This window comes from Buteo buteo, chromosome 18, assembly GCF_964188355.1.
Source record: "Buteo buteo chromosome 18, bButBut1.hap1.1, whole genome shotgun sequence".
Classification (NCBI taxonomy): domain Eukaryota; kingdom Metazoa; phylum Chordata; class Aves; order Accipitriformes; family Accipitridae; genus Buteo; species Buteo buteo.
The window spans coordinates 17950405-17978241 of NC_134188.1; the positions used below are offsets into that span (position 1 = coordinate 17950405).

Genomic DNA, 27837 nt, shown 5'->3' on the forward strand with positions numbered 1-27837 from the left:
CAGTGATACCCTGTCCACCTGTTCTTTTTCATATGTGAGTAGGTCTATTTAAAAACAGGGATGCAAAACAGGTTTTCACTGCTCTTGCACAAGAATAATGCAAAATGAGCAGAAGAAGTCCAAGAAGGTTTTTGTTGGCACCAACCTTCCCATTCTCTGGAGTCGCACGTTATCTGATAGCTGGAATATGGCAGGCCCTGGATAGTCTGTTATTCTTTCCCACACTGCAAGATCTGGGCAGTAAATAGCTTAAACAAATGCCAGAAGTATAATTCTTTTTGACTTCATCTGATTTAAGGAAGCGTTTCCTCAGATAATTCCTCCCAGGCATGCTGTCCAAGGCAGGACTAGTCCCTAGTGGATCGAGCTATTCTGACCTCTGTAGCTGGCTGAAAGCTGAAAAGCTTTCTAAAGGTTCGAGATAAAGAACAGAAGAAACAACACACTACATCCAAGTACTGTTGCACCTTTCTTTGAGCTTGGTGAGATGCCAGGCTCTCCTTGAAGGGCCTGTGCCATTATACAGTGGTAGTGGCCCTCTGTCATCTTTGATTAACCTTTTTATTTCTGAAGCCAGATAAAAAAAGTAAACACCATGCGGCATTGTCATGTCCAGTACTGCTACCAGTAGTAGCAGTGAGGCAATAGATAAACTCCCATGATGGGGATCCTGGCCAGGCAAAGAGCTAAACTCTGCAGGACTGAAAGCAGAAGTGAGTGAGCTCTGTCTAACCCTGTTACACCTTAGAGAAGGATCATAGAGTCATAGAATCATAGAATAGTTTGGGTTGGAAGGGACCTTTAAAGGTCATCTAGTCCAAACCCCTGTAATGAGCAGGGACATCTTCCACTAGGTCAGGTTTCTCAGCGCCCCGTCCAGCCTGGCCTGGAATGTTTCCAGGGATGGGGCATCAACCACCTCTCTGGGAAACCTGTGCTAGTGTTTAACCACCCTCATCATAAAACATTTCTTCTTTATATCTATTCTAAATCTACCCTCTTTTCATTTTAAACCATTACCCCTTCTATTGCAACAGGCTCTACTAAAAAGTCTGTCCCCATCTTTCTTCTAAGTCCCCTTTAAGTACTGGAAGGCTGCTATAAGGTCTCCCGGGATCCTTCTCTTCTCCAGGCTGAACAACCCCAACTGTCTCAGCCTGTCCCCATAGGAGAGGTGTCCCATCCCTCTGATCATTTTTGTGGCCCTCCTCTGGACCCGCTCCAACAGGTCCATGTCTCTCCTGTGCTGAGGGCTCCAGAGCTGCATGCAGCACTCCAGGTGGGCTCTCAGGAGAGCAGAGCAGAGGGGCAGAATCACCTCCCTCCACCTGCTGGCCACACTTCTTTTTCATGCAGCCCAGGATATGGTTGGCTTTCTGGGCTGCGAGTGCATATTGCTGGCTCCTATTTGGTTTTTCATCCACGAATTCCCCCAAGTCCTTGGCAGGGCTGCTCTCAATCCCTTCATCCCCCAGCCTGTACTGATACCAGGTGTTGTCCCGACCCATGTGCAGGACCTTGCACTTGGCCTTGTTGAAGTTCATGAGGTTCACATGGACCCACTTCTCGAGCTTGTCCAGGTCCCTCTGGATGGCATCCCATCCCTCAGGTGGGTCAACTGTGCCACTCAGCTTGGTGTCACCTGCAAGCTTGCTGAGGGTGCACTCGATCCCACTGTCTGTGTCACTGCTGAAGGTATTAAACACTACTGGTCCCAGTATGGACCCCTGAGGGACACCACTTGTCACTGAACTCCGTCTGGACATTGAGCCGTTGACTACAAGCCCCTGGATGCGACCATCCATCCAATTCTTCATCCACCAAACAGTCCACCCATCAAATCCATATCTCTCCAATTTAGAGAGAAGGATGTTGTGGGGGACCATGTCAAAGGCCTTACAGAAGTCCAGATAGGTGACATCTGTAGCTCTTCCCTTGTCCACTGATGTCGTCACCCCATCATAGAAGGCCACTAGGTTGGTCAGGTAGGACCTGCCCTTGGTGAAGCCATGCTGGCTGTCTCAAATCACCTCCCTGTCCTCCATGTGCCTCAGCAGAGCTTCTAGGAGGATCTGTTCCCTGATCTCCCCAGGCACAGAGGTGAGACTGACAAGTTGGTAGTTCCCAGGGTCCTGCTTGCTACCCTTTTAAAAATGGGTGCAATATTTCCCTTTTTCCAGTCACCAGGGACTTCACCTGACTGCCATGACTTTCAAACACCATGGAGAGTGGCTTGGCAACTACATCAGCCAATTCCTTCAAGACTCTGGGATGCATCTTGTCAGGTCCCATAGACTTATGTATGTTCAGGTTCCTCAGGTGGTCACGAACCTGATCTTCTCTTACAGTGGGAGGGACTTTGCTCCCCCAGTCTCTGTCTTGCAGTCCATCCACTCGAGAGGTGTGGGAAAAGAGGTTACCAGTGAAGACTGAAACAAAAAGTTTGTCGAGTACCTCAGGCTTCTCCTCACCTGTTGTTACCATTTTGCCAGTCTTACTCATCAGGGAGAATACGCTTTCTTTGACCTTCCTTTTCTGACTGACATACCTGTAGGGGCCCTTCTTATTATTCTTTGCGTCCCTTGACAAGTTGAGCTCCAGCCACACCTTGGCCTTCCTGACCCCATCCCTACATAACCGGGCAGCATCCCTATACTCTTCCCAGGATACCTGTCCCTGCTTCCACCATCTGTGCATTTCCTTCTTGCCCTTTAGTTTGTCTAGCAGGTCTCCACTCATCCATGCCAGTCTCTTGCATTCCTTTCCTCATTTCTTACACCTGGGGATCGAGAGCTCTTGCGGTCTATGGAAAGCATCCTTAAAGGTCTGCCATCCCTGTTCTGCTCCCTTGTCCCTGAGGGCAGTTTCCCAGGGGTCCTATTGGCTAACTCCTTGAACTGCTGGAATTTTGCTTTCCTAAAATTCAGGGTCCTGGCTTTACTCTTTGCCTGACCCAGAGAAGAAGTATTCAGAGCTGCTGGGATACCCAGTAAAACCACATTGCTTCCTACACCTTGAGTTCATAGTGAAAAATGAGGCAAATCCCGGAAATGCTCTTTAGGAAACCTGGTGTTTTCACATTTTAATGAAATTGCTGTTGGCACAGACAGATGAAGGATAGGTAGATTTGTCAAACTCTCAGGCTGCTGCGGCCACTGGCACTGTTTTATCCCACTCATCAAGAGAGCGAGGGGATGGCAGGAGCCTAAGGTTTATGTCAATTCCTGCAAATTAACACCCATCAAATTAAGTTGCTTTATAACAAAGACAGTGAATGTTATAAAGGAAGGAGAAGGTCCTTTGGCAAGAAGAGAGAAGACTGCAGTTGGGGTTGTGTGCTAGGGACTAATTTCAAAGCGAGTAGATGGGCAGTTAGATCTGCTCCGTTGAAACCCGCGTTGTGCACTCGCACCAGTGTCGTGGGCTGTCACAGTGGGGGAATGATTTGTTGTCTCCCCCACCCCTTCTGTGCCCAGTGACACTTGGCCCCCAACCCCAGATGCTGATTTCGGTTAGCATCAGTCATTGTTCCAGGACGGGTAACTTGGAACAAAGAGGTCCTGTCCCACCGCATGTCCCACCCGCGGCTTTAATCAGCGCATGGAGACGCAGGTCAGAGCCATTCTTCACACGTTGCTTTTCAGTATTCGGCATTGTTTTCCATCAGAGTTCAGAGCTGTTGGTTTAGAAAGCGGATCCCAGGAGGCTCTGGTTTAAGGATGCTCATGTTCTTGCTGTGTATTCTCAGTAGGAGGGCTTTGATCTTAATATGTGTCTCTGACAGTCATGTCACCCATGTTGTGCCCATTTGTATTCAAGTGTTTGGTCCCAGTGATGTGGTTTTTCTGTTGTTGTTGTTGTTCTTTGTGTTTAATTATTTTTTTCCCTCTTCATTAAATATTTCGTACAGGTTGCCTGCTCCCCCATAACCTCCCACAGAAAAACTGGCATTTTACGGTGTTTGCTTTGCTTTGTTTTATTGCCTGAGGAAAATTTCACATTATGTCATCATCCCTTTTTTCTTCTTTTTTTTTGTGGTTGTTATTTAGAAGTGACACAAATGTGTTTAAACTATAGACAATTAATAGGGAGGGTGAATCCTATATGAGGAGGGATAGGGAAGATGCAAAGAAAACCTAGATAAACGCCAGTGGGAAAAGCTGAGGAAACTAGAGAATAGCATGGAAATCAAGAGGATTAAAAAAATACAGTAATTTCCTATAGAATTTTGCATTGGTGTTTATGATCAAGAAGAAAAGGCACAGACTGTTTTATTCTATTTCCATTAGATCTGTTAGAAAGTAATAGTTTTGCAAATGCAGCACCAGTGTTGACTTGATCTTACAGTGACAACACTGGGCAGGTTCAGGTCTGGAAGATGTCTGCATTCATGCAGTGTCCTCCTGAGCTAAATGTCCCTCAGCTCAGTGTCCCTCAGCATGGTTTATCTTTGAGAACAAATAGTGGCCTTTGAGAATAAATATTCCACACTTTGCTAGTTCACTTGGCACTGCTCCATGCAATCTTAGCAGCCCAGGTCTCCACATGCTCAGGGACCTCTGGACCCCACACCCCTCTATGGTGCCCATATGCCCTTGGGTTAGTAGGACTGTCAGAGTTGCTACGGGGTGGGAGGGGGAACATGAGGATGAGGCATGAGGTTGACATGCCAAAAAAGACACGTTATATGTAAGCCTGTTATATCTAAGACTTCAGTGTCATTTTTAGCACTGCTTTGTAAACTGGACATATAAATATAAGCATGTACGTATGAGAGTGCCACCTATTACTGAATTCATCCACTGCTTCCTCTTACAAGACCCTGGTTTTGATTGCTTATAGTTTTCCTAAGTGGGCTGAAATTTTCCACGCTCTGTATCAACCTCAGGGTAGATAATTTTGGGGAAAGATAATAAACATATGGCAACGAGACAAGGACATTTAGGTGAATAAGGTATACATATAGACAGATAATATATGCCCACACTAAAGATACAGACGGATAATCACAAGTGTTTAATTCAATCAGTTTAGGAACTTTTCACTGTCTCAGCTGGAAATTAGTACTCCTTAGCAGAGGCACAGAGCCTGCAAGCATGCACGTACCTTGTCCTGAAGTACAAAGCAAAACAGGTCCACTCACACCAGCTCTTGTTCTAGCTGGAGGAGTGGCAGTTTCTTAAACCTCTCTAATTTGGTTTCCTGCAATTGTGTGGTGAGAAACTAAAGGGCTTGGCTTGTTGCAATGTGGATATTGCATATTACAGCCATTGAAAATGATAATGCTAAAGTAGAACGAATCCTTATGTGTCTGATCTTGTCAAAAACCTGATGGGAGTCTTCATCATTCATGCTTATTGGCATTTAAAACCAGAGCTCCATACAGACCTCAGGATAGTCTGTGCCCAGGTACATTAGTCGAGGCTCTTTGCTGGTGCCTCTCTGAACCAGGTATCTTGTCCAGAAGGTGTAAGCTGAGGTCACTCCAAGCCAAGAGTGCCGCTGTGCCCCTGTGGCTGGAGGGAGACCTGGGAGGAAATTCTAGCCCTGCTGAAGTCAGTTGGAGTTTTGCCATCGACTTCGATGGAGCCAACATTCCTGTTCTGATGCAGACGTTTCACAATAACCTCTTCTGTTGAACTTTCAACACGTGCATGTTATTTTCATTACAAATAAACAAAATATTTCTAAAATGGAGACCTTCATATATACATTATGCCAGAAGATCACATTAAAAGTTCATCACGGTGCACGTGGTAAAATATGGATAATCCATCCTTGAAGTCTCTGGGAAAATTTCTGATGTGAACAAATCCCCTTTAGGTCGTTTCGCCTGAATATACAGCAATCAGATGTACAGCTGAGGGTTTATTATTTTTGCAGAATGCACATGCATTCCGAATTTGCCGTGCTCAGAAACGGAGACAAGACATTCATCTGTGCGCTTGGCTTTGGGAAAAGACATCTCTGTGTGTCCGGACACGGGCCCTGGTATAGCACAGACAGGAAATCTGCCAGACTGCCTCGGCAGGAGGCTGCCTCCAACACGTGCAGCAAGGAACAAGAAATGTCTTAATGATTAATCACTGTCAACCTTTGTTCTCGTTAAAGACTTGATTGTCAGGCAGGGCTCGTAATGAGGCACTGTTCCTGGGTCTGTTGCTATGTGATTGTGCAAGCGCCGAATTTGAGCCTCGGACCCTGCAAGATGCGGCTCCCACTTTGCCCAAGTTTCAGGAGTTGGGGTGGGAGGGTTGTTCTAAGAGTGCCTGCTAGCGGCTATAGGGCTGGGCAGCTTTCCGGCAAGGGATTACGACAAGGCTACGAATAAATCACTAGCGGCTGAAAATCAGTTCACGAGGATCTCAGGAGTGAGCAGCTTCCTTGTTGGTGCTGAAAAGGCAAAGTGCTATAAAAGGGTTCTATTAAGAACTGCACAAATAACTAACTATCTGTCAAAGTCTCTTGCTTGTGGTTTCTCACCAATAGTGAGGATTGGCTCCTTTGAGGTATTCAATCACCCTTTTTTATCTAGGAGATTGTGCACAGTGACCTTTTTCACTGTTTTTATGTATAAACTTTTGCAACACTGAGTAGTAGATTTACCTATTTCTGAAAATAGTTCTGGCATCCACCTAAATTTCAGTGTGTCCAAAAAACTGGCCTTTTAAGAAGCCTGGCCTCCCTGGCTCTCCCAGTGAGAGCTGCAGCAGTTGTGTGTGCTGAAATACTTATCCCTTTGCATGTTGAGTATCTGCTGCATCACTTGATATCCAAACCTATCACTCCAACGGGTGACTCACACCCGTGAGGCTGGAGAAATCAGGTTTGTGCTCCCTACTGTCATGACTGTTTCCAGCTTCGTAGTATCTGAAGGGATTCATCCGCATTTCCCCTTCGAGCTCCATCGCTTGTTTTGTTGGAGGAGTGACACAGTATTTGCTTCTTTTCCCTGGTTGGATGAAGGCACAAGTATTTCTGGCAGACAGCCTGGGCTTGTGAAATTGCAAATGCTAGTGTCTGTGATTCCTTGTGTATGTGCCTTGGAAACATGGCTGGCCCTGAAATTTTTGTCCTGAGAGCTCAGATGTTCACAGGAGAAAAACACAGAAGACGGTCCCATGTGGCTGAGCGAACTTCTCATAAACACTCCACAAAACTACTGAAGGGAAATATTTTGCAGTCTTCACCCAGCTGTATCTCTGGATATTAGACACAGCAAAACCAGGTCTTGGGATCTTGCAATATTTGGGTTTTTCAAATGCTGTTTATACATATGAAAGCAATCTTGCTGGAATGCATAAAACTACCCTCTGGCATGGTATTAGGAGAAATTCAACCTATAACCATATCTTCTGCATGATTAACTTGCGAGGCTTTTAGGTCACTCTATACAACAGCATTAGAAAGCGATCCACTATTGCTTGGCGGATCAAGGGGTGTTCATACTCGCTCTTCCAGGCATCTTACTCAAGGGTGACTAGAAGCATCTAAAATGAGGAGTGTAAGGGAATGTTCCTATCGTCTAATCTGGGCTCCTAACGTAGTTGTCTAAATTAGGCACCTAAAGCCTAATTATATAGCCCTGTCCCTCTGTATAGTGAATGGAGAGCTCCAGCAGGCAGTTTAGAGAGCATCTGATCTAAACTTTTGGTTAGAGGCCTAAACTTAGAGGAGATTCACTCTTATGCTGTCTGTTCCAGATGCGAAAAAGGGTTGAATGAGTTTGAGGTGCTCAGGAAGATGCTACTTTCCACCCCCATTGGGCCAAACAAGCAATAAGGCAAGGGAGAACTGGGCTGGCTGTGCTTCTGTGTTATTTCCAGCCCTGATACTTAGATAGATCCTCAGCTGTTGCAGATCAGTGTAACCTCAGGAACTACTTGGGGCTCTTGCAGTGTACACTGGCACAGAAAGCAGCCCTCTGCGCTCCAGTCAAGAGTGGGAGTTATCCCTAAAAATAAGAAAACTCTAGCTTTTTCACTGTAGCTAGAAGAGTTCTTACTCGATAGGTGCTCTGCCATGGTCCTGCTGTAGTTTTGTTTTCTTGTCTGAGGCAAGGACACAAGCAGGTAGTGCTTGGAGTTCAGATGTCCCTGGAAACCCCAGTGTTTGGCAGAAAGGGATATTTCTGCTTGCATTAGACGTAGCAGAAAAGAGGTGGCTCAGAAGGGGGCTGGTGGGTGCTAAGACTGGCTGTTCAACGGAGCACCCTGTGCTTGGCTTCCTAAAGTTGCATAAGTGAGGTCAGCTCTTCTCAATAAGCCTGTAAGCCATTCCTTGGAGTCCTTCTCTTCCTCCTCCTCATCCTCCTCCTCCAAGTGCTCAGTGTCCAGGGTGTTTCGCAGCCAAAGCATAATGCCCTTGAGAAGCTCATAGGGTCAGGACAGCCACTGGTTTCTGAAGAAACCCCCAAAGGTGCCTTGATCTCCACCATCCTCACTCTAAGTAGCCTGTGATGCCAATTAACACAACTGAATCAAATTGCTTATGAGGGGGAACATCATGCATAGGTTTCATCACCAGACGAACAGAACTTTGCACAGCTCTTCCCCTGGAAGCAGTTTTTGGTAAGGCAGGCATCTGTCGCTGAGCAGGCTTCCATGAATGGATCTGAAGCCTTTTCCTTTTTTCTTTTAGTTCTTTGTTTCTTTAAGCCAGAACTAATGCAAAAGGAGAGTGGAAGTCAGCGCTGTCACTCCTGACCCGACAGTGGGCCCAGAATGAGCTGCCCCACAGAGGAACAGAAAGGGTGAAAAATTCACCCCCTCCTTTCCAGGGAAAATCTGCAAGAAGCAGAAGCCCATCCTGTGACACAGATGCCAGTGTTCCTGGCGGGGAAGCAAACTGCCTCTGCGGGCATTGTGGTTTAGTAAAAAATTGACCATTGTTTCCCTTCTGCCCCACCAAAATTATTAATCAATTCAAGGCATTTTCAGGAGAAAGAGGCGAAAGGTTTGCACATCCTTTTCCAGCCAAGTGTCCCTAAACCACTTCTGAACTAGGAATGTAGAACCACAAGCTTGCAAAAGGCTTTCAGGGGCTCCTGACAAGCTTGGAGAGAAGAGGAGAGGAGAGGAGAGGAGAGGAGAGGAGAGGAGAGGAGAGGAGAGGAGAGGAGAGGAGAAGAGACAAGAGGAGAGGAGAGAGGGAAAGGGAAGAGAAGAGAAGAGAAGAGAAGAGAAGAGAAGAAAAGAGAAAAGAAAAGAAAAGAAAAGAAAAGAAAAGAAAAGAAAAGAAAAGAAAAGAAAAGAAAAAGAAGAGAAAAGAGAAAAAGAAAAGAAAAGAAAAGAAAAGAAAAGAAAGAAAAAAGAGAAGAGAAAAGAAAAGAGGAAAGAAAAGAGAAGAAAAGAAAAGAAAAGAAATCTATTTCAGAAAGTCCATATGTGTGTTAGAAGCCAAAAACTCCCTTCGTTTGTATGAGCACAAGTCAGCTGCAGCAGAGACAGTGAAAGGCAAACTCAGTCTTAAATGCTTTGATTTACTGCTAATTTAAACATTTGAGCATAATGTTCTTTGTGACGCTCATGAACAAAACCCCAGTTGTGCTACCAGCTCTGAGGAGCTTTCACTGACTGCCTCTCTTTCTGCTCCTCATAGCTTTTATATCTCACTGTAACCACAGAGAACAGGGTGCAACGCACCCGCTTTGCACCTAGAGCATCGCTGTGCTGGAGTTTCGGCACCAGGAGAGCAGATGGGCGTTTGAGGTGCTTGGTGAACACTAGCTGAGCCCTCGGCTGCTGCCCCTGCCCCAGCCGGCACCGGGCACGGCCCTGCTCGGGCTGCACCGCGTCCGCGGGGCTGGAGGGATATGGCATGCGGGAGCGGTGCCAGCAAGTGGAGCGGGAGTTGGGGGCGAACCCAGATGGACACTTGTACCTCTCAGAGGTGTGATGCTTCCAGCCCGTCCCTGCCACCCGGCTGGCTGCAGGGATATGCTCCCAGTTGCATCGCCTTGGAGGCGAAGTGGAAAGAAGGTTACCTTCCCCATGCAGGGAAACGGCACGGTGTCACCCTGCAGGCAAGCCCATGGGGCTGCCCAGCTGGAGGGATGCTGGGCTGCCCCTGCAGCCTGCTGGGCAGAGACGCCCCTGGGCGAGGGCACACGCATGTTCCCCCTCCGGGCTTTCTTTGGTCAGGGGTTTCTAAAGTTAAAGTGCGTAAACCGCAGGCGTGGGAACCCGGGAATGAAGCTCAAAAGGCCGCTGGCAGCTTTAGATGTGCGGAGTCGTAGTAAAGATGCTGCAGTAAAGCCAGGTTTAGAGCAGGATGACACAGTTCAATGAAAGCAGGGTAGCTCCAACCCAAATCTGCCCTTCCTCGGCAGCGATGTCGCAAAGTGTGCTTTGTCCAAGTGCAGGGGCAGAGCCCCACGTCCCTGACAGAAGTGTAGCCCTTCTACTTTCTGATTTGCAGTGATGGAAAGGCAGGGTGGGAATAAGGCTCGATAGCACCGGTTCACAAAGGGTCAAACTGCTGCACAGCCAATCTCCTGAATTAGGAAACTGTTCTTCCTTTTCCCATCTCATCGCTGCCGATGGAGGATCAGCAGGCAGGAGAAGTAACACATCATAGATTCATAGGCTCACACAGACGTTTCACGAAGAGCAGAGAAAGGACCAAATGCAAAAAAACCCCAAACTGGCTCCAAGTTGATGATTTATACTGTTTTCTCAGGGCCTGTTTGCCAAGCAGCTGGTGTTTTGTGCCAATTGCTATTACAGAAGAGCTTTCTTTGATAGGTATCGTGAATGGACACTACACGGTTTATCTGAAAACAAAATCCCTCCCCACAGCTTATATGGGCTGGCAGGGGATGAGGGAGAGAAAAAGTTGGGCTTTGTTGTGTTTTTTTTTACGCAGGACTATGAAAGCACATTTGGGGGAGCCTGCATTATCTGTGCAAAAACACAACAGATGAATTCTATTAATGGATATAACATGTGGCTGGGTTCAAGCTAGAGTTGTCATTTGAATATAGAAGTCAAAGCCAATTTACTGTAACATATTTTTCTTTTCAAAATATTTTAAGAAAGACAAAAAAGTTTGCGCAACAACTTGGCAAGCAGGTCTGTTGAGAGGAGGTATTTTCTATCTTGCAGCTAACATAAGGCCTAAAAAATGTGGCAGTGCCGAGCAATCCTGGATTCCTTCTGGAACTGAAAGAAAGTGTGCGGGATATAATTGTGTAAGAGCCCAATAAATTGTGAAGGGTGGGTTTGAAACACTGCCTTGGGGGCTGCAGGTGGCTCCAGAAGAAAGTCATGGGTTTTATTTCAGTAACAGTCATCAAATACTTTATCTATCTAGCTACGCACTCGTGTGGCCCCATCTAAAAGCCACAGAATCATTTTAAAATAGAAATACCCATAACAATCATTGTGTTTCTTCCATGCCAGATGGTAGAAAGATAAGTTGGATTAGTTTGTAGTGTGTGTGTGTGTTATTGGGGGGGGGGTGGGGTGCAAAAGCTAAGGCACAGAAATGAGCTTTTCTGGAGTTTGCAAAGCGATGAGCATCAGTGCTCCGTGGTCTTCAGGGCATGGGTAGGCTACGCCTGGCCAGTTCTTGTTTCCCTGTTGGTCAGTCCGTATTTCCCTGGATGCTATGGGAGGCAATGGCCATGGAGCAGAGCTTTACCTAGGTGGTAGACCAGACCGTGGCACTACACCTCAGTGTTGAGAGAACTGCTGCATAACAGGGAGCATCCACTGTGGAGTCCTCTGTTGCAGGGCAAAAATGCTGCTGCATGTTAGGTTATACAGAATTACGTGGTTAGGTTCCTATGATGAATCGCAACAAAGTGGAGTCAGAGAACCAATGTTTCTCATGACTGTTGTGACCTCTCCAGTGCACCCTGTCTTTTTTGTAGCTGTGTGGCTAAGGAATACTTGACTATCAAGTGATCCAACATGGGCTGAGTATTTTCATGTGTGGACTGAGAAAGCTATTTCATACTTTTGGTAAAGGCCCAAGCACCAAACACTAGTGGAGCAAGTAGACAGAAAACATAGCTGCCGAGGGAAATCATGGCTAAAAGAAAACAAGCAGCATATTGTCATCCCGTGTTCATTCGCGCCCTCGTGTGCATGGTTTGAGTCCCCAGGTACCTTCCCCATTGCCTTCTGAGATGACTTTTTGCCATCCCCTCCTCATGAAGCTGCACACAGGGAAGAAGAAGCAGATCTAGATCCATCACGAAGGCCAGGGAGACCCTACAGCGCTCTTCAAAGTCCTGTCCAGTTACACGTTTGTTTTAGCAAGGAAGTTGATAAACTCTAAGCCTATTTAATCCTGCCGCTAATGGGAGTCAATTAGCAATCTCTCAGAGATTGCTCTTGTCAGGGAGGTGACGGGATGAATGCAAGCAGCACCATTCACCCCACTGCGAAGTAACAACTTGCCACTTCTGTATTTTCTAAGAATAGATGCCACTTCTAGCAATGAGTCTGTAACTTCTCGCTGCTGCTTGCCAGATGGTAGGAACCAGGAGACGCCGAGTTTGTTCCCTTGTGGTCAAACAAACTGCCATACGGCCCAATGCAAGTTTCCTGAAAGATCCCCAGGACAGCTCCGTTACTTCTGTTAACGTTTCCCATGCTCCTGGTACAACATTGAGGTTTTCCACTGGAACCACCTGGCACATTTTCAGAGTTTTCCGTGCGCGATGAAGTTACTCAATCCCCTTCTATTTTGTCAAAGCCTTTGTATCGGTCACTTGTCCTGGGAGTCTGTGGGCTGTGTCCTGTACTTGATCTAATTGCATAAAAAGAATTATTTCCTTTTCTTGATGCTTGTTATTATTTTCATCCTTCACAAGCCATTTCTTCTGTTTCAGGATCAACACTCTGTGGTAGGCCAGGGAGCTGGCCCCACTCCAAGCTCCAGTTCTTGCTCAAATCCAAACACTGGAAGTGGTTACATGAACTCATCCCAGCAATCAATGTTGAATCAGCAACTGATGGAAAAGAAACAGGCTCTGCAACGGCAAATGATGGAGCAAAAACAACTCCTTCTACAGCAGCAGATGTTGGCAGAAGCTGTAAGTTTTCTAATTCCTTATTTTACATGGAAAAGATTATCATAGAAACAATAGAAAAGAAAGCTAAGACAGGGGGAAGAAAGCCCCCAAAGCTTTGAGGTCATTTTGGCAATGCCGAGACCTTCTAGAGTGTGCCTCATATTTTTCAGCACTTTGCTAAGCCCTTTTGAAACCTTCTTCAGTTTATATGAAACAGCTCAAGTATCTGAGCTACTGTGGTTTCGTTATGAGAACAGTGTAAGCATATGCTTAATTTGAGGCATATGAATATATTCAGTGGTTTTGTTTGCAAGATAAGCTAAGGTGCGCTGCTATGCTGCTTTGACCACAGAGGAAAGTTGACTTCCAGGGTCTCTAACCTAGGCAGCATGGTATAAAGTGCCTCTGTGTAAACAAGGATCAGGTACATTGATTTTAGTGTTCCACTCAAGTTTGTGTGCTTGGCTGGCATCATACATGAGTCCTCCTTCCTCTGTTTTTCTTTTTGCATTTCCAGATATTTTTAGCCAGTTCTTCTCTTCCCCTTGGTATTTGAGAGACCAGTTGGGAGTTTCTGCTCATTTTATGAGGCGTGGGGGATATTTGTGGTCTTGTTAGCAGTGATAAGTGCTAGAACCCGCTGATTTAGTTCCACTAAACTGGCATTGCCATTGATACTGCATGAACTGAGTCAGCTGAAGGTGCTTCATGGTCCATCACCCAAGGCCAGTGCAACAGCTGGGGAGTCCCAGCTGCCCAGAGCAGTAACACGTGCCGTCTGCATCCTCACATTCGCCGTCCCTTTGTAGGTCTGCTTGCCAAAGCACAGAGAAGAGAGAAGTCCTGGAAGAGGAGCTGAGCTTGGCATGTCCTTGGGGCCGGTCGATAGCAATGTGGGTGCCCTGCGGCAGCTAGGGAAGGGCTGTAGGGAGGGTGCTGGGGAGGATGGAGGTGACACCACCACCTGCTTTGCTTCCCCCAGGCTGCAATGACAGCAGACCCCAAGCCTGTGGCTTATTTACCTCAATCTGCATCTCTCAGCCTACAGGGCAGACCCATTCGTGCTGGCCTGACGTTTTGAGTCCAAAACTTCCTTTTCTCTATAAAGATGTAGAGTCAGAAGTACTGACACATTTAGTGAATGCCATTCAGTAATTAAAGAACAACACAGAAGTGGAAAAACATTCATGTTTTTGCAGGGATGTTTTCAAAACAAAAATGATTTGGTTCTTTATAGAGAATATCTTTTTGTTTACAAATTTATTTCCATTCTAAAAATAAAATTAGAAGGCTTGAGTTTGAAATTAAGGATTTAATTTGTCCTGTAAGGGAAATATTTGACTTTTTAATTTATACAGAAGAAAACTGAAGTTTCAAGTCAGCTCTATGTGCTGCAGTTTTCTGTCAGAATTTTTAGCAGAGCAAAAAGTTAATCACTCAAATAGCTCTTTTTAAAATAAAATAAAAATTAAAATCACTCTACAGAATGTGGTTTTTGATCCGCTTGCCTTCACTTTTGTATCGTGTACATAGAAATACACACAAAGCCTGCCTACAGTTTTTACATGTATTGCAGGGATTTTCTGGGAGATAACTTGTCTGTCTTCTTCACAAGGCTTCAGGTCGAGCGGTGTATTAAAACAAGCCTTAGAAATCTTAATCAGACCCCTCACTCCCAGAGTGCATTACAGAAATGCCTAAATACCACAAGAAAGGCTCTTATCCCAGTGCTTTAAAGTGCTCCTGGCAGAAGAAAAAAGATTTTTTATGAGAAGGTCCATTTGCGTGCTCTTTTCGGGCAGAAGATCCCCGAATTACTCTGATGGACTCCCATCACCAGCAGGGTCTGACTCTTTCACACTGACGAGCCCCTTTGCCTTTCCGGCAGCCGAGCACGAAACCCAGGTGCGTTGCAGAGAAGGGGTGAAGCTCGCCCAGCAGCTGCCCAGTAAGGGCAGCTCCCGACTCTGGGAGGCACGCGCGCACCGGCAATGGCTTACCAGTGACTGAGGTGGTCAAACCCACATTTTCCTGCCTTGGGGCCACATATCCTGAGGAGTCGTTGCTCATGAGTGTGCAGTAGCACTCTGGAGGCATCAGGTCACACTGATGCTGATGAGAGATTTGGCATTGACTCCACGGCGTGCGCTTTCCAGATCTTTATGAATACAGGGCGGTTAGTCAGATTTCAGTTCAAGGACTTGGATTTCTATCTTCCCTTCACCAGAGATGTGTCCCTGCAAGCCCAAAATAATCTGCCCTACTAATCAGCTTTTTCTGCAGTCTTTCCCTGCTGTCCTTGCCCCAGTGCTTGCACTCCCAGTGTAAGAGAAAAGACAGCACCACGTACGTGTACGGGGAAGCACAGGGCAATGGTGAGTGGCGTGAAAACCAACCAGCCCGGCACCGTCGTTGCTAAACCCTGGCCATGTGTCCTGCTGGCATCCCCGGTGAGGAGAGACATGGGGCAGGACAAAGCAAGGGTTTTGCTGATTTTTGTGGGAGCTCCTCCAGCGTAGGAGAGGAAGGAGAGAGTGAGGGATGGGCATGGCTGCGAATGGGGATGACGAGCTGAAATCCTCTTTGCCAGCTGTGCACGCTGCGAGGGCTGCGTGGGTGAAATGGGCTGATGACCATTGACAGAGCCAAGGGGCAGGTGTCGACCTTGCAAGTCTGGACCCTTGTTGCCCCCCAGCTGCATCCCAGCTGTTTGGGTTAGACCTGGGTGTTTGCTCTGTCTCTGTGTCCCTGCCAATGGCAGAGGGGTGGAACTGGATGATCTTTAAGGTTCCTTCCAACCCAAACCATTCTGTGATTCTGTGATTCTCTGAAAGCAAACCCAGCTGCACAGACAGGGAGGGAGCCATGAGGAACCGTCAGGCCCCTCTGTCTGATAAGCAAGACAGTGCGGGCATCAGAAGACACTTTGTACTGCAGTGCAGACGTGGCCGATGTTCTCAGAGGCTGAGAAACTCTCCGTGGTTTTAAGGAAAGTTGGGCCAGATTCAAACACAATACAACTAGCAGAAATGTTTCCATACAGACTTCAGTGGGTGATGGCACAGGTTCACAGATGCCTCCCCTGTGGACCAGACAGGGCGAAAGGAAGGAACGCTTCAGCTTTGTATGCACTGAGAAAAGAAAGAGGTGGGCAAAACACAGAGCCAGGAGAGCATAAAGAAAAGCAAATTAATATATTTCTACTCTAATCCTCTAGGAGAAAATAACTCCACAAGATCAGCTGAACAGACACTTGACACGACCACCACCAGATTATAAAGACCAAAGAAGGAATGTGGTCAACATGCAACAAGCAAACCAATATCCTGGTAAGTGCCCATGGGCTAAATGAAACTATTTCCTTCTTTCCAGCTGGAAGAGCATCCAGAAGAGCCATGCATGCACTGATGACCGGGGCCTGGTTTTGTGGGTATCCATTTACATCACCCCAGAGGGAGTGGGTGGTGGCTGCTGCTCTCCTGTGCTATTTGCCTTACTGTCCCCCACCACTGGGAAGTGCTGATGTATGGTCTGGCGAACCAGCTGGTGGTTCATCCAGGCTGATGCTGCATCTCTCAGACATGGTGAAGGAGGGGCTGGTATCCCTCCCATTAGCACTGCCTGGGGCAGATGTGCACCCAAATACTTGATACAGATGTGTCCTCTTGACTATGCAACCTCACTCCATCCAGATGCTTCTGTCATGTATGTGGTACATCTTGCTTCAGAGACTGAGATGAGAACCATCCTTCCCTTCAAATGGCCGCTCATGCACAGCATGAGGACCCTCATATGGATTTTTAAGTACTTCGCATGACTCCATCATAGGCAACCAGAGCTACCATCTGAATTTTTGGTCTGCTTCATATGCCATGGTCATGGCCTCAGTGCTGCTCTACAAGCAGCATTTCAACAGATCAGTCAAACAGCAGGGTAAAAGCCCCTGCTTTCTGCCAGAACTGCCCAGGGAAGAAAATGCCCAACACTTCAGGACTAGTCCTTTGTTTCAGCTCTTGTGCCCTCACCTCCTTGGAGAGTCTAGTTTTGGGAGCACAGGACTGCCTGGTGTCTTTTCGTGCTGTTCACCTTGCTGGTTAGCTGGAGGCTGTTCTGAGAGAAAAGGCAGAGTAAGGAAAAGATGCTGGGGAGAGAGGCGGTGGGGGGAAATGCAGCAGATGGGATCAAAGGATGTTCTTTATACTGCAAAGCATCTGCGCATTTAAGTATAAAAAGGATCCTTTGCCTTCTAGTATAACTTTGTATACAACACACTGAGGAAAAAAAAGCTGTTTTGGTTTGTTTGTTTTTCCGTAACTGTTGGCTCTGCAGATTCAGCCAGGGATCTGAGTCTTTCCTTCCTACCTGTCCTTTGCAGGAAAACTTTTTCAGCTTCTATTACTATTTTAAGGAGTTCCCAAGTGCAGCTACCCCCCTGCCCAGCCTGCTGGCCATGGCACCAACAGCCCAGCTACGCGTGGAAGGGCCAGGTTGGGCTGCTTAGGCAACATTCATGCACTCTTTTGTTTTGTTTACAAGTTCTGGCAGCGATAAGCTTGCTGCAGTCTGGAAACTGCTGCTTTCTAACAGGCCTGAGTGTTTATCATCTTCAGTCAATTTGCACAACCATCACCGATGCCAGCCTAATAACCCATGGTGAGGGCAGTGCCACAGCAAGAGCCCTGCTTCCTGGCTTCGTACCTCCTGCGCTCGTAAAACAAATGCTTTGGCAATCCTGGCAGATTGCTGGGGAATCCTGTGATTTGGTGTGTTGTTTAAAGGCTCATTCCTGGAATCAAATGATTAACTGAGATTCTTGGCTTTTACTTAAAAACAATCCATTTCTAGCCTGAGAGAGAAAATGGAAATGACTGCAGCCACATCTGTGAAAGGCTCCAAAATAAGTAGATCGCCATTGTTTTGTGGCTGTTCTTGTTGTTCTTAATCTGATGGACTCTTTGCCAGTCTCATGGTATTTGGAGTCCCATCTCCTGTGTTTGAAACATGTGGGATTGGCAGCACTTGTCCATTCAAATCTCAAGTCCCTGCTGAGTGAGCCGAAGGAGGAGAGCAGCTTTTCAGGCGAGCCTGGGAGAAAGGGCTGTGCTGGGAGCTCGCAGCAAAGCTACCAGATGGAGCTATTAGGAAACTCTTGCATAAGGGAGTAACAGCAGGGAATCTGTTCCCTTTTTCTGGGAATAGCTTTGCTCAGGTCAGGGAAGAAGAGACAAAAAGTTAAATAAAATAACACAGGGGCTTGGAGACACTGGGTGTAGCATTTTATTCCTCTATGCTTTTCCCCATAGTGCCATGTCACAGCAAGAAACCCCCAAGACAAGAGCAGGTGAATCGGGCAGTGAAGGCATTTCTCCAAATCACTGTAGCCTGGGGTGGCCAGCTGCTGTACGCAGTGCTGCCGGGGAAGGCATTTCTTCCCATCTGGAAGAAATCAGAATGGAAAATATTTGCGTTAAAAATAAAAGGATAAAAATAGCAATACAAAGAAAGAGGAAGCTTCATCTTTTGCACAACAAGTACAACCCATGTCCCGACCACTTGTGCTCTTGAAAGAGCATGGCATTTGCAGGAGCAGTGCGATGGCAGCCCTGGGGGCTGCTCAACAGCTGGAAGGGTCATCCCGGGAGGGGCTTCATCCCAGCGGCAAGTGAAGTGACTCCACAAACTTGTATGTAGTTCAGCTGGAGGGAGAGAACCAGCTCTCCCCAGATGGCTGTTCCAGGTCTTTTGAAATGCCACCGATTTCTGTGCCATTCCTCCTCTTCAGTACTGGCGTCAGGGAGTGAAGAATCAGGGCCCTCATCTCTATCACCCCTGCGAAAAGATGTTGCAGTATTTCCAAAAAGCAGTGAGCAATGCACAACCCACTAGCAAAGCCAAAGACAGGGCTAATGGTGAGGTTGCCTGCTGAGCACTGATTTTCTTCTCTTCATTTCCAGAGCTAAATTCAGTTAGGAGGCTCCCTGGGAGGACATGGAGGAGAATCTGATTGTCCCTGGGGATAAAACCAGGTACACTCCTCATAGCATCTCCTGTCCCAGGGACTGTCCAGCTCAGGGACTGAATTTAGGTGCTTACGTTAGGACAATGTAATTGTTAGGACAATTAGATTCTCTGTAGTCAAGTGTCTCCTGCTCAGAGCCAGTTTGTGGAAAAGCCTGCCTTCCAGGATAAGGTGAGCTTCTTAATCTATGTTTAGATTGATTTGGAACAAGCAACTTTGGCTGTGGAGTCACATTCAGTATTAATAATTATTTGGGAAGAGATTATTTTTAAGTACTTAAGGAAAAAAGGAATCCTTTGCATCCATTACTAAGTGGAAATAGCATATGTATAAAAATAATGCAGAAAAGGCAGAAATACATAATTTTTTCTGGGGTTCCAGTCTGAGGGAACTGAACATCATTATGGTGAAGCAGTATATTAAACAGCTGTTCCTAAATATAGACTTTTGAATTATGTATGCACATGATTTGTCTTCAAGAGTTTTAAAAGAGCTGGCTGAGACATTCTCCAAATTCTTAATGTCACTTTTTATTTAGTCTTGAAACTCCAAGGAAGACTGCTAATGTCATGACAAAAATTAAAAGAGTAAGTAGGTAATTGCAGCCCTTGTGACCTATTGTAGAGCTCAGCAAAAATAGTTGGGAGCTGATGCAGCCAGAACAATAAAGAATTTAGGAAGGGAATATAATTAATGTCAGGCAACATGGGCTGATGTAAAAGAATCTTTTCAAACTAGCATGGTATTTTTTTCAATGAAACCACAACTTTCGTTGATAAAGGTAATAATAGTTGTTCAGGTAATGTCCTTTAAAGCATCTGACTGTCTATTTTGGTTAAGAAACCAGAGTGATACAAAATTGACAGAGCATGTAAGGAAATGGCTGATAGGTCTCCAGATATCACTGTAAACAGGCTGTGTGATTGCAATGAAAAGGACAAACACAGTCTGAGATGGTGCTGAACAAGAAAAAAAGAGTTTACTTTACATCCATGTTGGAGATGTGCAAGAGCTATTACTGTGACCAGCTGTGATGTACAGCCTTGAAATCAAATGTTGAAAACCATCAAGTCCTGAAAAGAGCTTAGAAGGACCGAAGGACTGGAAAACATGCCACACACTGGGACTGATGTATTTGGAGAATGCTGCAGGCATGATCACAGTCCTGAAGCACCTGTGCGATAATAAGGAATTGGTGATGGACCAACTAATACAATTAATCACACAGACTATATATAATAAGATTTCATGATGAAGTCAAAGGTAGTCAAATTCAGTCTGGTTTTGTTGTATGTACAAAGGATCAAACCAAGGCAGTGTCCCATGTCCAACAACTGCTATTAGCTGCTACCAATGAAATAGCAAAGCTCCAGGGCTGTATGTTCCTCTGTTCCTCCTCTGGGAAAGGCTCAAGGAATTCCCAAAATGTGGTGCTACCTTGGTAGCAAGCCCATTTAGAATCATAGAATGATAGAATCATTTAGGTTGGAAAAGACCTTCAAGATCATCGAGTCCAACCATCGTCCATACCCACTAAACCATGTTCTGGAGTACCTTGTCTACACGCTTTTTGAATACCTGCAGGGATGGTGACTCAACCATTTCCCTGGGCAGCCTATTCCAATGTCTGACAACCCTCTCAGTAAAGAAATTTTTCCTAATATCCAACCTAAATCTCCCTTGCTGCAACTTGAGGCCGTTTCCTCTTGTCCTATCTCCAGCCACCTGACAGAAAAGACCAGCACCCACCTCACTACAACCCCCTTTCAGGTAGTTGTAGAGAGCGATAAGGTCTCCCCTCAGCCTCCTTTTCTCCAGACTAAACAGCCCCAGCTCCCTCAGCCGCTCCTCAGAAGACTTGTGCTCCAGACCCCTCACCAACTTGGTTGCCCTTCTCTGGACACGCTCCAGCAACTCAATGTCTTTCCTCTAGTGAGGGGCCCAAAACTGAACACAGTACTCAAACATTGAATTTAACAGCTTTCCTCACGCTTTGGGAGCCACCCAAAGTGGTACAAGAATTTAGCTTGCGCTGTGCCATGTGGCAGAGGTTTCTTTGGCTGACCCACTTGTTGTGTGAAGAAACGTCTCCTTTCATTTGCCTTGAACCCAACTTCTCCTACCTGCACTTCTTGTAGGGCTTGTACTGGAAGCAACAGTAGTGAAGGGAATTAAGCTGTGGAGCAGCTGATTGTGTGCAGAGGGGGGTTCTCCACAGTGCCATCTGCACTGGCTGTGCTTAGAAAATGTTTGGTCTTCTTCAACCAATCTCTCAGGGATTAATTCAGAGCCTTGCACTGCATAAGCGATCAGCCTACATTGCATATATGACTTATTGTGGCCTCAAAATAGAGACTATGAAGCCGCAAATCTGCCACAGAAGTGAGCTTGTGTTGAGGTTTGGAGGCTGAAGAGAACAGAAACCTCTCATGATTCACTGGCAGATGTCAGGTACAGGAAAATCCTCCACTGGGCAGAATTAGCCACAAGTGTTAGATTTGTGCCAGCTCATAACTTCTAGTTTTCTGATGCGATGCACAAAAAGTGATGTTCATGTGCAGCAAATGCCTGCACATCAGGCATCCTGTGTGGCTCCCTGATGGGCAAGTCAGCTTCTGCCGGGGCAAGTGGCCACAGCCCAGCTGGGAATCGAGCTTAGAAGGGGCACGTGTGTGGCACTCACCCGGCACAGCGCCGAGCCGTGTCCTCCTGCCTGCTCGGCCACCACGCGGGAGGACAAGCAGGTCCCAGACTGGGCTGAGCTGCTCTCCCAGCACCTGGCTGGGAGGGAGGCTCCGAGCGCTGCAGATGTGTGAGATGCAGTCTCAGCTCCTGCTGTCATCTGGCACAGGCCTTTCCAGAAGGGATAGATACTGCTGCTGTAGGTGTCTAAGAAAGGTGGAAAAGGGGCCTGATGATGGTGCCTATTACTCCCCATTGTCTCTAGAGGGAGCCAAGATGAGCCGTGCCCCTAAGTAAGAGAAGTTCTTGATCTCCTCTGCCTCTGCTCACTTAGGCAGGCTTTGTCCTGTCAGAGGTGTCTACTGCTTCTGTAAAAAAAAGGCAGAAAAGTCTTCTCTCTTGCCCAGTGGTTCTATCTGTCCTTCCCTGCTCCAATATTTATTTGTCTTACACTGAGCTCCGGTTTTGGCTTATCTGATGTCTTCTGAAGGGATGGAAAGACCACCAATGGCTTCATATAGATCAAATCACCCTTTGGATGACAGGCATCTTTAAGGCCTTGAGCAAGTTCATGCAAGTCCTCTTAAGAGCAAAGTATCTTCTTCAAGAAATTCTGCTGCTAGAAAACTGGATTTTTAACTTGTTGGTATTTGAATGACACCACACATTGGTGCACTCATGTTTGTTTTAACACTTTTGTTTTCTCCTTTCCAGGTGGTTCACCAGCTGTGAGTATGAGCTCCAACAACATGTCCTTACCCAACCCAATTTCAACTCACAGCATCATGCCCCAGAGCTCCAGCCTCATGTCCACCCCCGCTGGGACCCGAATGCCTTCTGTTCCTGCTGCTCGGAGTATGGGCTGTTACGGGAACCTTCCTTGCAACCAACCAAGCACGTACAACGTGACTTCAGGAATGAACCAAATGCAGCCACACAGAAACCAAAATCAAGTCCTGCCCGGTCAGAATAACCCCATGATGTCTCGACAGCAAACCATGACGCAGGGAAACAACGCAGCGGCTTTTGGGACGGGGTCGGTGGTCAACTCACAGCAAGCAAGGCCAAGCTTGAACCATGGAGTATCCACAGGTATCCCTGCGCAAAGGCCGGCCAACGTGATGATCACGGCTACTGCCACTGCCCAGAACTGGGCCCCGCAAGAAGCTGCAGTAAAGCAGCAGGATGCACTGAAACCCACAGGGGGCCGTTTCCCCACCGGCACTCCATATCCTAACCAGTCTTTGCAACGCAATGTAGGCAACCAGCATTTTCCTCAGCGTGCATTGGCACCTCCTAATCAGTTAACAGCAGGAGTCCAAATGAGGCCTCCTCTAAACCAAATGCACCAGACTCTAAATGGACAATCTGCTGGCTCAGTACGAGGTCTCAACATAAGACCTAACCAGCTGAGAGGACAGAACGTGCCTACCTTGAATCAGCCAGGAACAAGTATGACACCTCCGTCATCTCTGCCATCAACCAGTTTCACATCTACCAACCAAAACTCTCGGGCTTACCAAGGAAGTGACCATGGTAATGACCTAGGGTTTGACTTTCTGAACCAGCAAGGTGACAGTATAGGACCTGCGCTCAACAGTGACTCAGACTTTATAGATTCTTTACTGAAAACGGAACCTGGTAACGATGACTGGATGAAAGACATCAATCTCGATGAAATTTTGGGGAACCACTCGTAAGTGACAGTACCAAGGGTGAACCAGATGAAAAGGCAGTAAGGACATTAGCTTTCTCTTTAGATGCCAACAACCTGCTTTATTAATTTACACTCCAGTAACTGGGCTGTCCTTTAAACTACCATGTAGGGCGACTGCCCTGTTTGAAGAGTTGCTCTAGGAACAAAACTGAAGTCTCCCCTGGTGAAACAATAATGTAAGTGATATTCATGCCTGCCACAAAGGAGTGAGAACGTGTGAAGGGTCTGTTCCCTACACCGGTGCCCAGAGCATTGCAAACCCATCAGTTCTTCTCACGGGGGCTGCGTGGAAAAATGTGTTTAGCTTCCCACACACGCAAGCACCAGACAGTGGTATGGGTTGTGGAACATCATTTCTCTGAGTGCAAGTAAGAGCCCAAGCGGTCCAGAGCTCTTCAACCATCGTGTTCACAGCCCTTAACTTCCTCCGGACTACTCAGCCCTGACAGCATCAGGCCCTGTGTAAATCTCATTGCATTACAAAAACTGTTTATTTCTACACAGTACAAACTCACATTTGCTTTCCCGATGATTTTGGTTTAAACCCTCTATGTTTTGTAGTACACAAAAGGGTAAGTGGTCTTGTCCAAGAGAAGAACGAAACAGATCATCAAGTGCGTTACTCAGTGCGCTCTAGCATTTGCTTTCTCTCTTTCATCAGTGCTTGCAGTGAGTACCGGAGGACATCCCTGTCCTGCCAGCAGCACAATCATTTTGGCCATTGAGGGAAACATGAGATGAATTACACCAAAGCTCAGGATTCTCACTTTGCCACCATGCCCTACCCCAGGGACTCCAGTGACTTAATGGACAACATAAGTGAGAAGGGTGCTCACAGTTTGACCCTCACCGACTACTTTCCCAGTCCAGCTTAGAGGAGGGCAAATGCATGATCATCTTAACCCATAGCAACTGTCAGGTAGTTCAGCCCGGTCCTCTTCTATTGAATAGGTTTACCCCAGCTGAAATGCCAGCATCTCTGTCTGGAGAGAGGCTACCGTTTTGATTGCACAGCATTTTGGCTCCATCCTGCTTTCCCTTTGCTATATCACGGGAGTTGAAAGAGGTCCAGTGATGGCCAGGTCCCCCCAGCCTCCATCGGGCAGAGTACAAGAGGCTCTGCCCCTGAAACTAGCACGCAGATCAGTTATAACCACCTGGGTTACTCACAGTAAGAGGCTCCATTCAGCCACATCTCTGCTTGTGAACAAAACAGTTTGGGGGAGTATTTCTGGGCACTGGACTCAATCATCTGTTCTGGGTTTGGGGATGGCCCAGCTAACATTTCCCTGAGCAATTTCTGTGCATCACTAGGGACCTAACCAGGGGCAAGAACCACTCCCATAGACAGTTTGCAGCCACCTTGCCTTGGAGGCTAAGAGAGCAGAGCAGTAAGGATACAGGTTGTTCCACACCGCCTGACCTCGGTGCCAGGGAATAGTCCTGACCATGTTAAATTTTCTCCTATAGACTTGGTCAGTAAGGGCATCAGAAGGAGGTGCTATGTCACTATAAAGCAGCTCTGTAGTGAGTCAGACAAGAGGATTCATAGATGGGAACAGATCTTGCAATTCAAATGAAAATGCTGTTCTTTAAAATGATGTGGTGCGACGTGTTTCACAGCCTCCTCTGAATTAGCTAAAACTAGATGTGGCAAAGGAATACAATGCCTACGTTCACATGCCTCAGCGCCAAGAGGCATTGCTCTGCTCTGTGCAAGTGCTTTATTCTTCCTTGTTAGTGGCAGTGGGATGAGTAGACTATTTGACAATAGCCTCTGCACTTACCTGACCTATTTCTCAAGAGAGGTTTTAATAAGGCTTTTCCAGTCATTTCACCCTGTCATTTCACGTGGGCACAATTTTTCATGATGTTTCAAGAAGCATCGTCACACAAACGAGCACCAGCACTTCTGGGAAAGGTGTAGCGTGGGCATTTAGCTGGATATGCCAGTTGAGGCAGGCTGGTCCATGATGCTGTTCATTCCCAGACATGTTTTTCATAAGAGGGACAAGAAAGCCTGCTGAAGCGTCCCTTCTGCTGCCCAGATGATCGTTGCACACCCCTGCATTGTGTAACGTGGTGGCTCAGCTGCCCAGAAAGCTCCCTCTTCTCCCCAGTTTTGGCTGGGGTGCATGCGGTCCCTTTGATAAACCAGTACAAATTTTTCCAAGTCTTTAAAGAGCTTTTCAGCCCAGGTCACTGGTGCCCCACCTAAGTTTGAAGAGATAAAGGCGCGGTCTAACAAATGAGTCCCCTATAAATTGTGCAAAACTAGACCAAAATAGTAGCTACATGAGTTTAAAGTGAAGCTCGGCTCAACCGTCTCACACACAGGCACACAGCCCGTCCACGAGCAGGTCAGCAGTGACTGCCAAAGCTCTGGCAGGAACAGATGACTGCGATGCCACTAAGGCCGAGGCTGAGTTAGTCTCATCCTGAGCAATGGGCACTGAAGTCTGGTAACTTCATCTACCCTCACATGCCGTTGAAAAAGCCACCACTGGTTTCTGTAGTAAGACCAGATTGTTTTCCAGATCCTCAAATGATGTAAAAAAATTATTCAGCTGAGGAGCTGGTCCCAAGACTTCAAGATGTCAGCCAGTGGTGGGTTCAATGCTGAGTTTTGTCCTGTTGGCCTCAGCCTGGAGTGGAGAAGACAGTGGGCTGTGAGTGCCATCCCCGGGGTCAAAATTTCATCCTGTCTTAAGTAAATTCAACAAAGGTAGAGGCCATTTGCAGTCCCGTAAAGATATGCCTGATGCATTTGAAATGTGAGCTTGTGAAAGACTCGTGCAACCAAAACTTGAATCCAGTATCATTTCTTCAGAACATTTGTATCTGAATGGAGCTAGTTTCTTTTTTCTCTTTCTTTGCAATGGCTAAGTGCACTACCCTTATAGTCTATTTTTCATCATTGACCGGGCACTCTTCGCAGTATTGGGTTGTAAATATAAAGAATTATTTGTTTTGTAAACTTTTGTAAAAAAAAAAAAAACCACAAAAAGTAATAATATTTTGGTAGGAATAATAAAAATCATATTATTTGGGTTATATTTATACATATGTGAAATAAATATACTATCAAAAAGTTGTATTTTATACAAAAAGTCAACGGTTACCTTTTGTATTCTATATACAAAGTTTTGTATGATACAATTGTTTATTTTTATCTGCAGACTTCAACTTTGGATTTTGGGAGAGGGCAGAATGGGATCGTGCTTAAATAGCTGGGTCTGACCCCAAGCTCACTGAAACCAATGGAGTCTTTCCATTGCCTTCACAGGGCTTTGAATCAAGCCTTTAAATCACCTTCAGATATGTTTGACATCTGAAGCTCTCCAGAAACCTCAACATGAAAACATTCCAGGTTTCAAATTTTTTCCCTGAAAAAGGCTTTTATTATTATTATTATTATTGTTATTATTATTGTAACTCTTGGAAGGCAGGTGGGACCTATGTAACTGTCATGTCCTTGTTGCATGTATGTCTGCTTTATATTTTCCCCATATTATAAACCAGTGTTTCTCTATACAGACTGAAAGGAAAAGTTGCTGTACAGAAATGTTTGTGTTTATGCATTTTTACATGTGGCTGTATATACCTCCTAGTACTATGCAGTGACACTTATTTGACTCCATTTATTTTTCACCTAAACATGAATAGTATGTTTTTCAGTAGCTATCAAAACTCTGCCAAGTAAATCAATCAAAATTATCCCAAGTGTCTCTTTTCTTAATATGAATTTTATAATGAATGTCTGTTTAGTCAACTGCTCATTCGTCTGAGTAAATTAAAATTACAGTGATATTTTAGGAGGGCGTGAGAAAAATGTGCATCTGGCAGCTTCTGGGAGCTCAGACTGCCTCTTTGCGAGAGAGCTGCAATGTTTTCCTACTGACTGAAGACATGTTTTCATTACCAGCAAGGGTTAACAAGTAACACATGGTATTTTAGCTCCTGGTGAATGGGTTGGAGTAGTCTTGCAGCCCAGCAATTTGCTCGGGGATCCTGCTGAAGTTACAGCAGAGAGCTGGGTACCCCAAGAGCTAGGTACCCCGAGAGGGCTGGCCAGGTCCCCAAGCCCATGCCCTGCCCTGGATCGTGCCCTGGAGATACCTGCTCTTCTCTCCTCACTAGCAGGGACCCCTAATGAGATGCCAGAAATCAGGCAACAGGCTTCTCCTCCTTCCCTCCCTGCCTGCCTCACGTTATGCCTCATTTTAGCCTAAAGAAATTCCAGCGTGTACCAGATCACGTTGGGTTGCGAATTGTTTTGCACAAGTATTCATCCCCGCCACGCTATTTTTAGCAGGCCAGCCCCGAGGAAGCGATGTCCCGTTCCTCAAGAGGCTTTCCTCGTTAGCCGGGCTCCATCTCCAAGTGGATTGGCTC

At 46.4% G+C, this 27837-nt stretch overlaps 1 protein-coding gene across 1 annotated transcript in view; it reads left to right on the forward strand.

Moving 5' to 3' along the window:
* The window catches only part of MAML2 (mastermind like transcriptional coactivator 2), a 221177-nt gene extending 193942 nt beyond the window's left edge, over positions 1–27235 (forward strand). The window contains exons 3-5 of the mRNA XM_075050054.1: positions 12842–13045; positions 16242–16353; positions 22440–27235. Coding sequence (XP_074906155.1) covers positions 12842–13045; positions 16242–16353; positions 22440–23425 — 1302 coding nt within the window. The 3' untranslated portion in view covers positions 23426–27235. The remainder of the gene's footprint in view (positions 1–12841; positions 13046–16241; positions 16354–22439) is intronic.
* Positions 27236–27837: the final 602 nt, after the last annotated feature.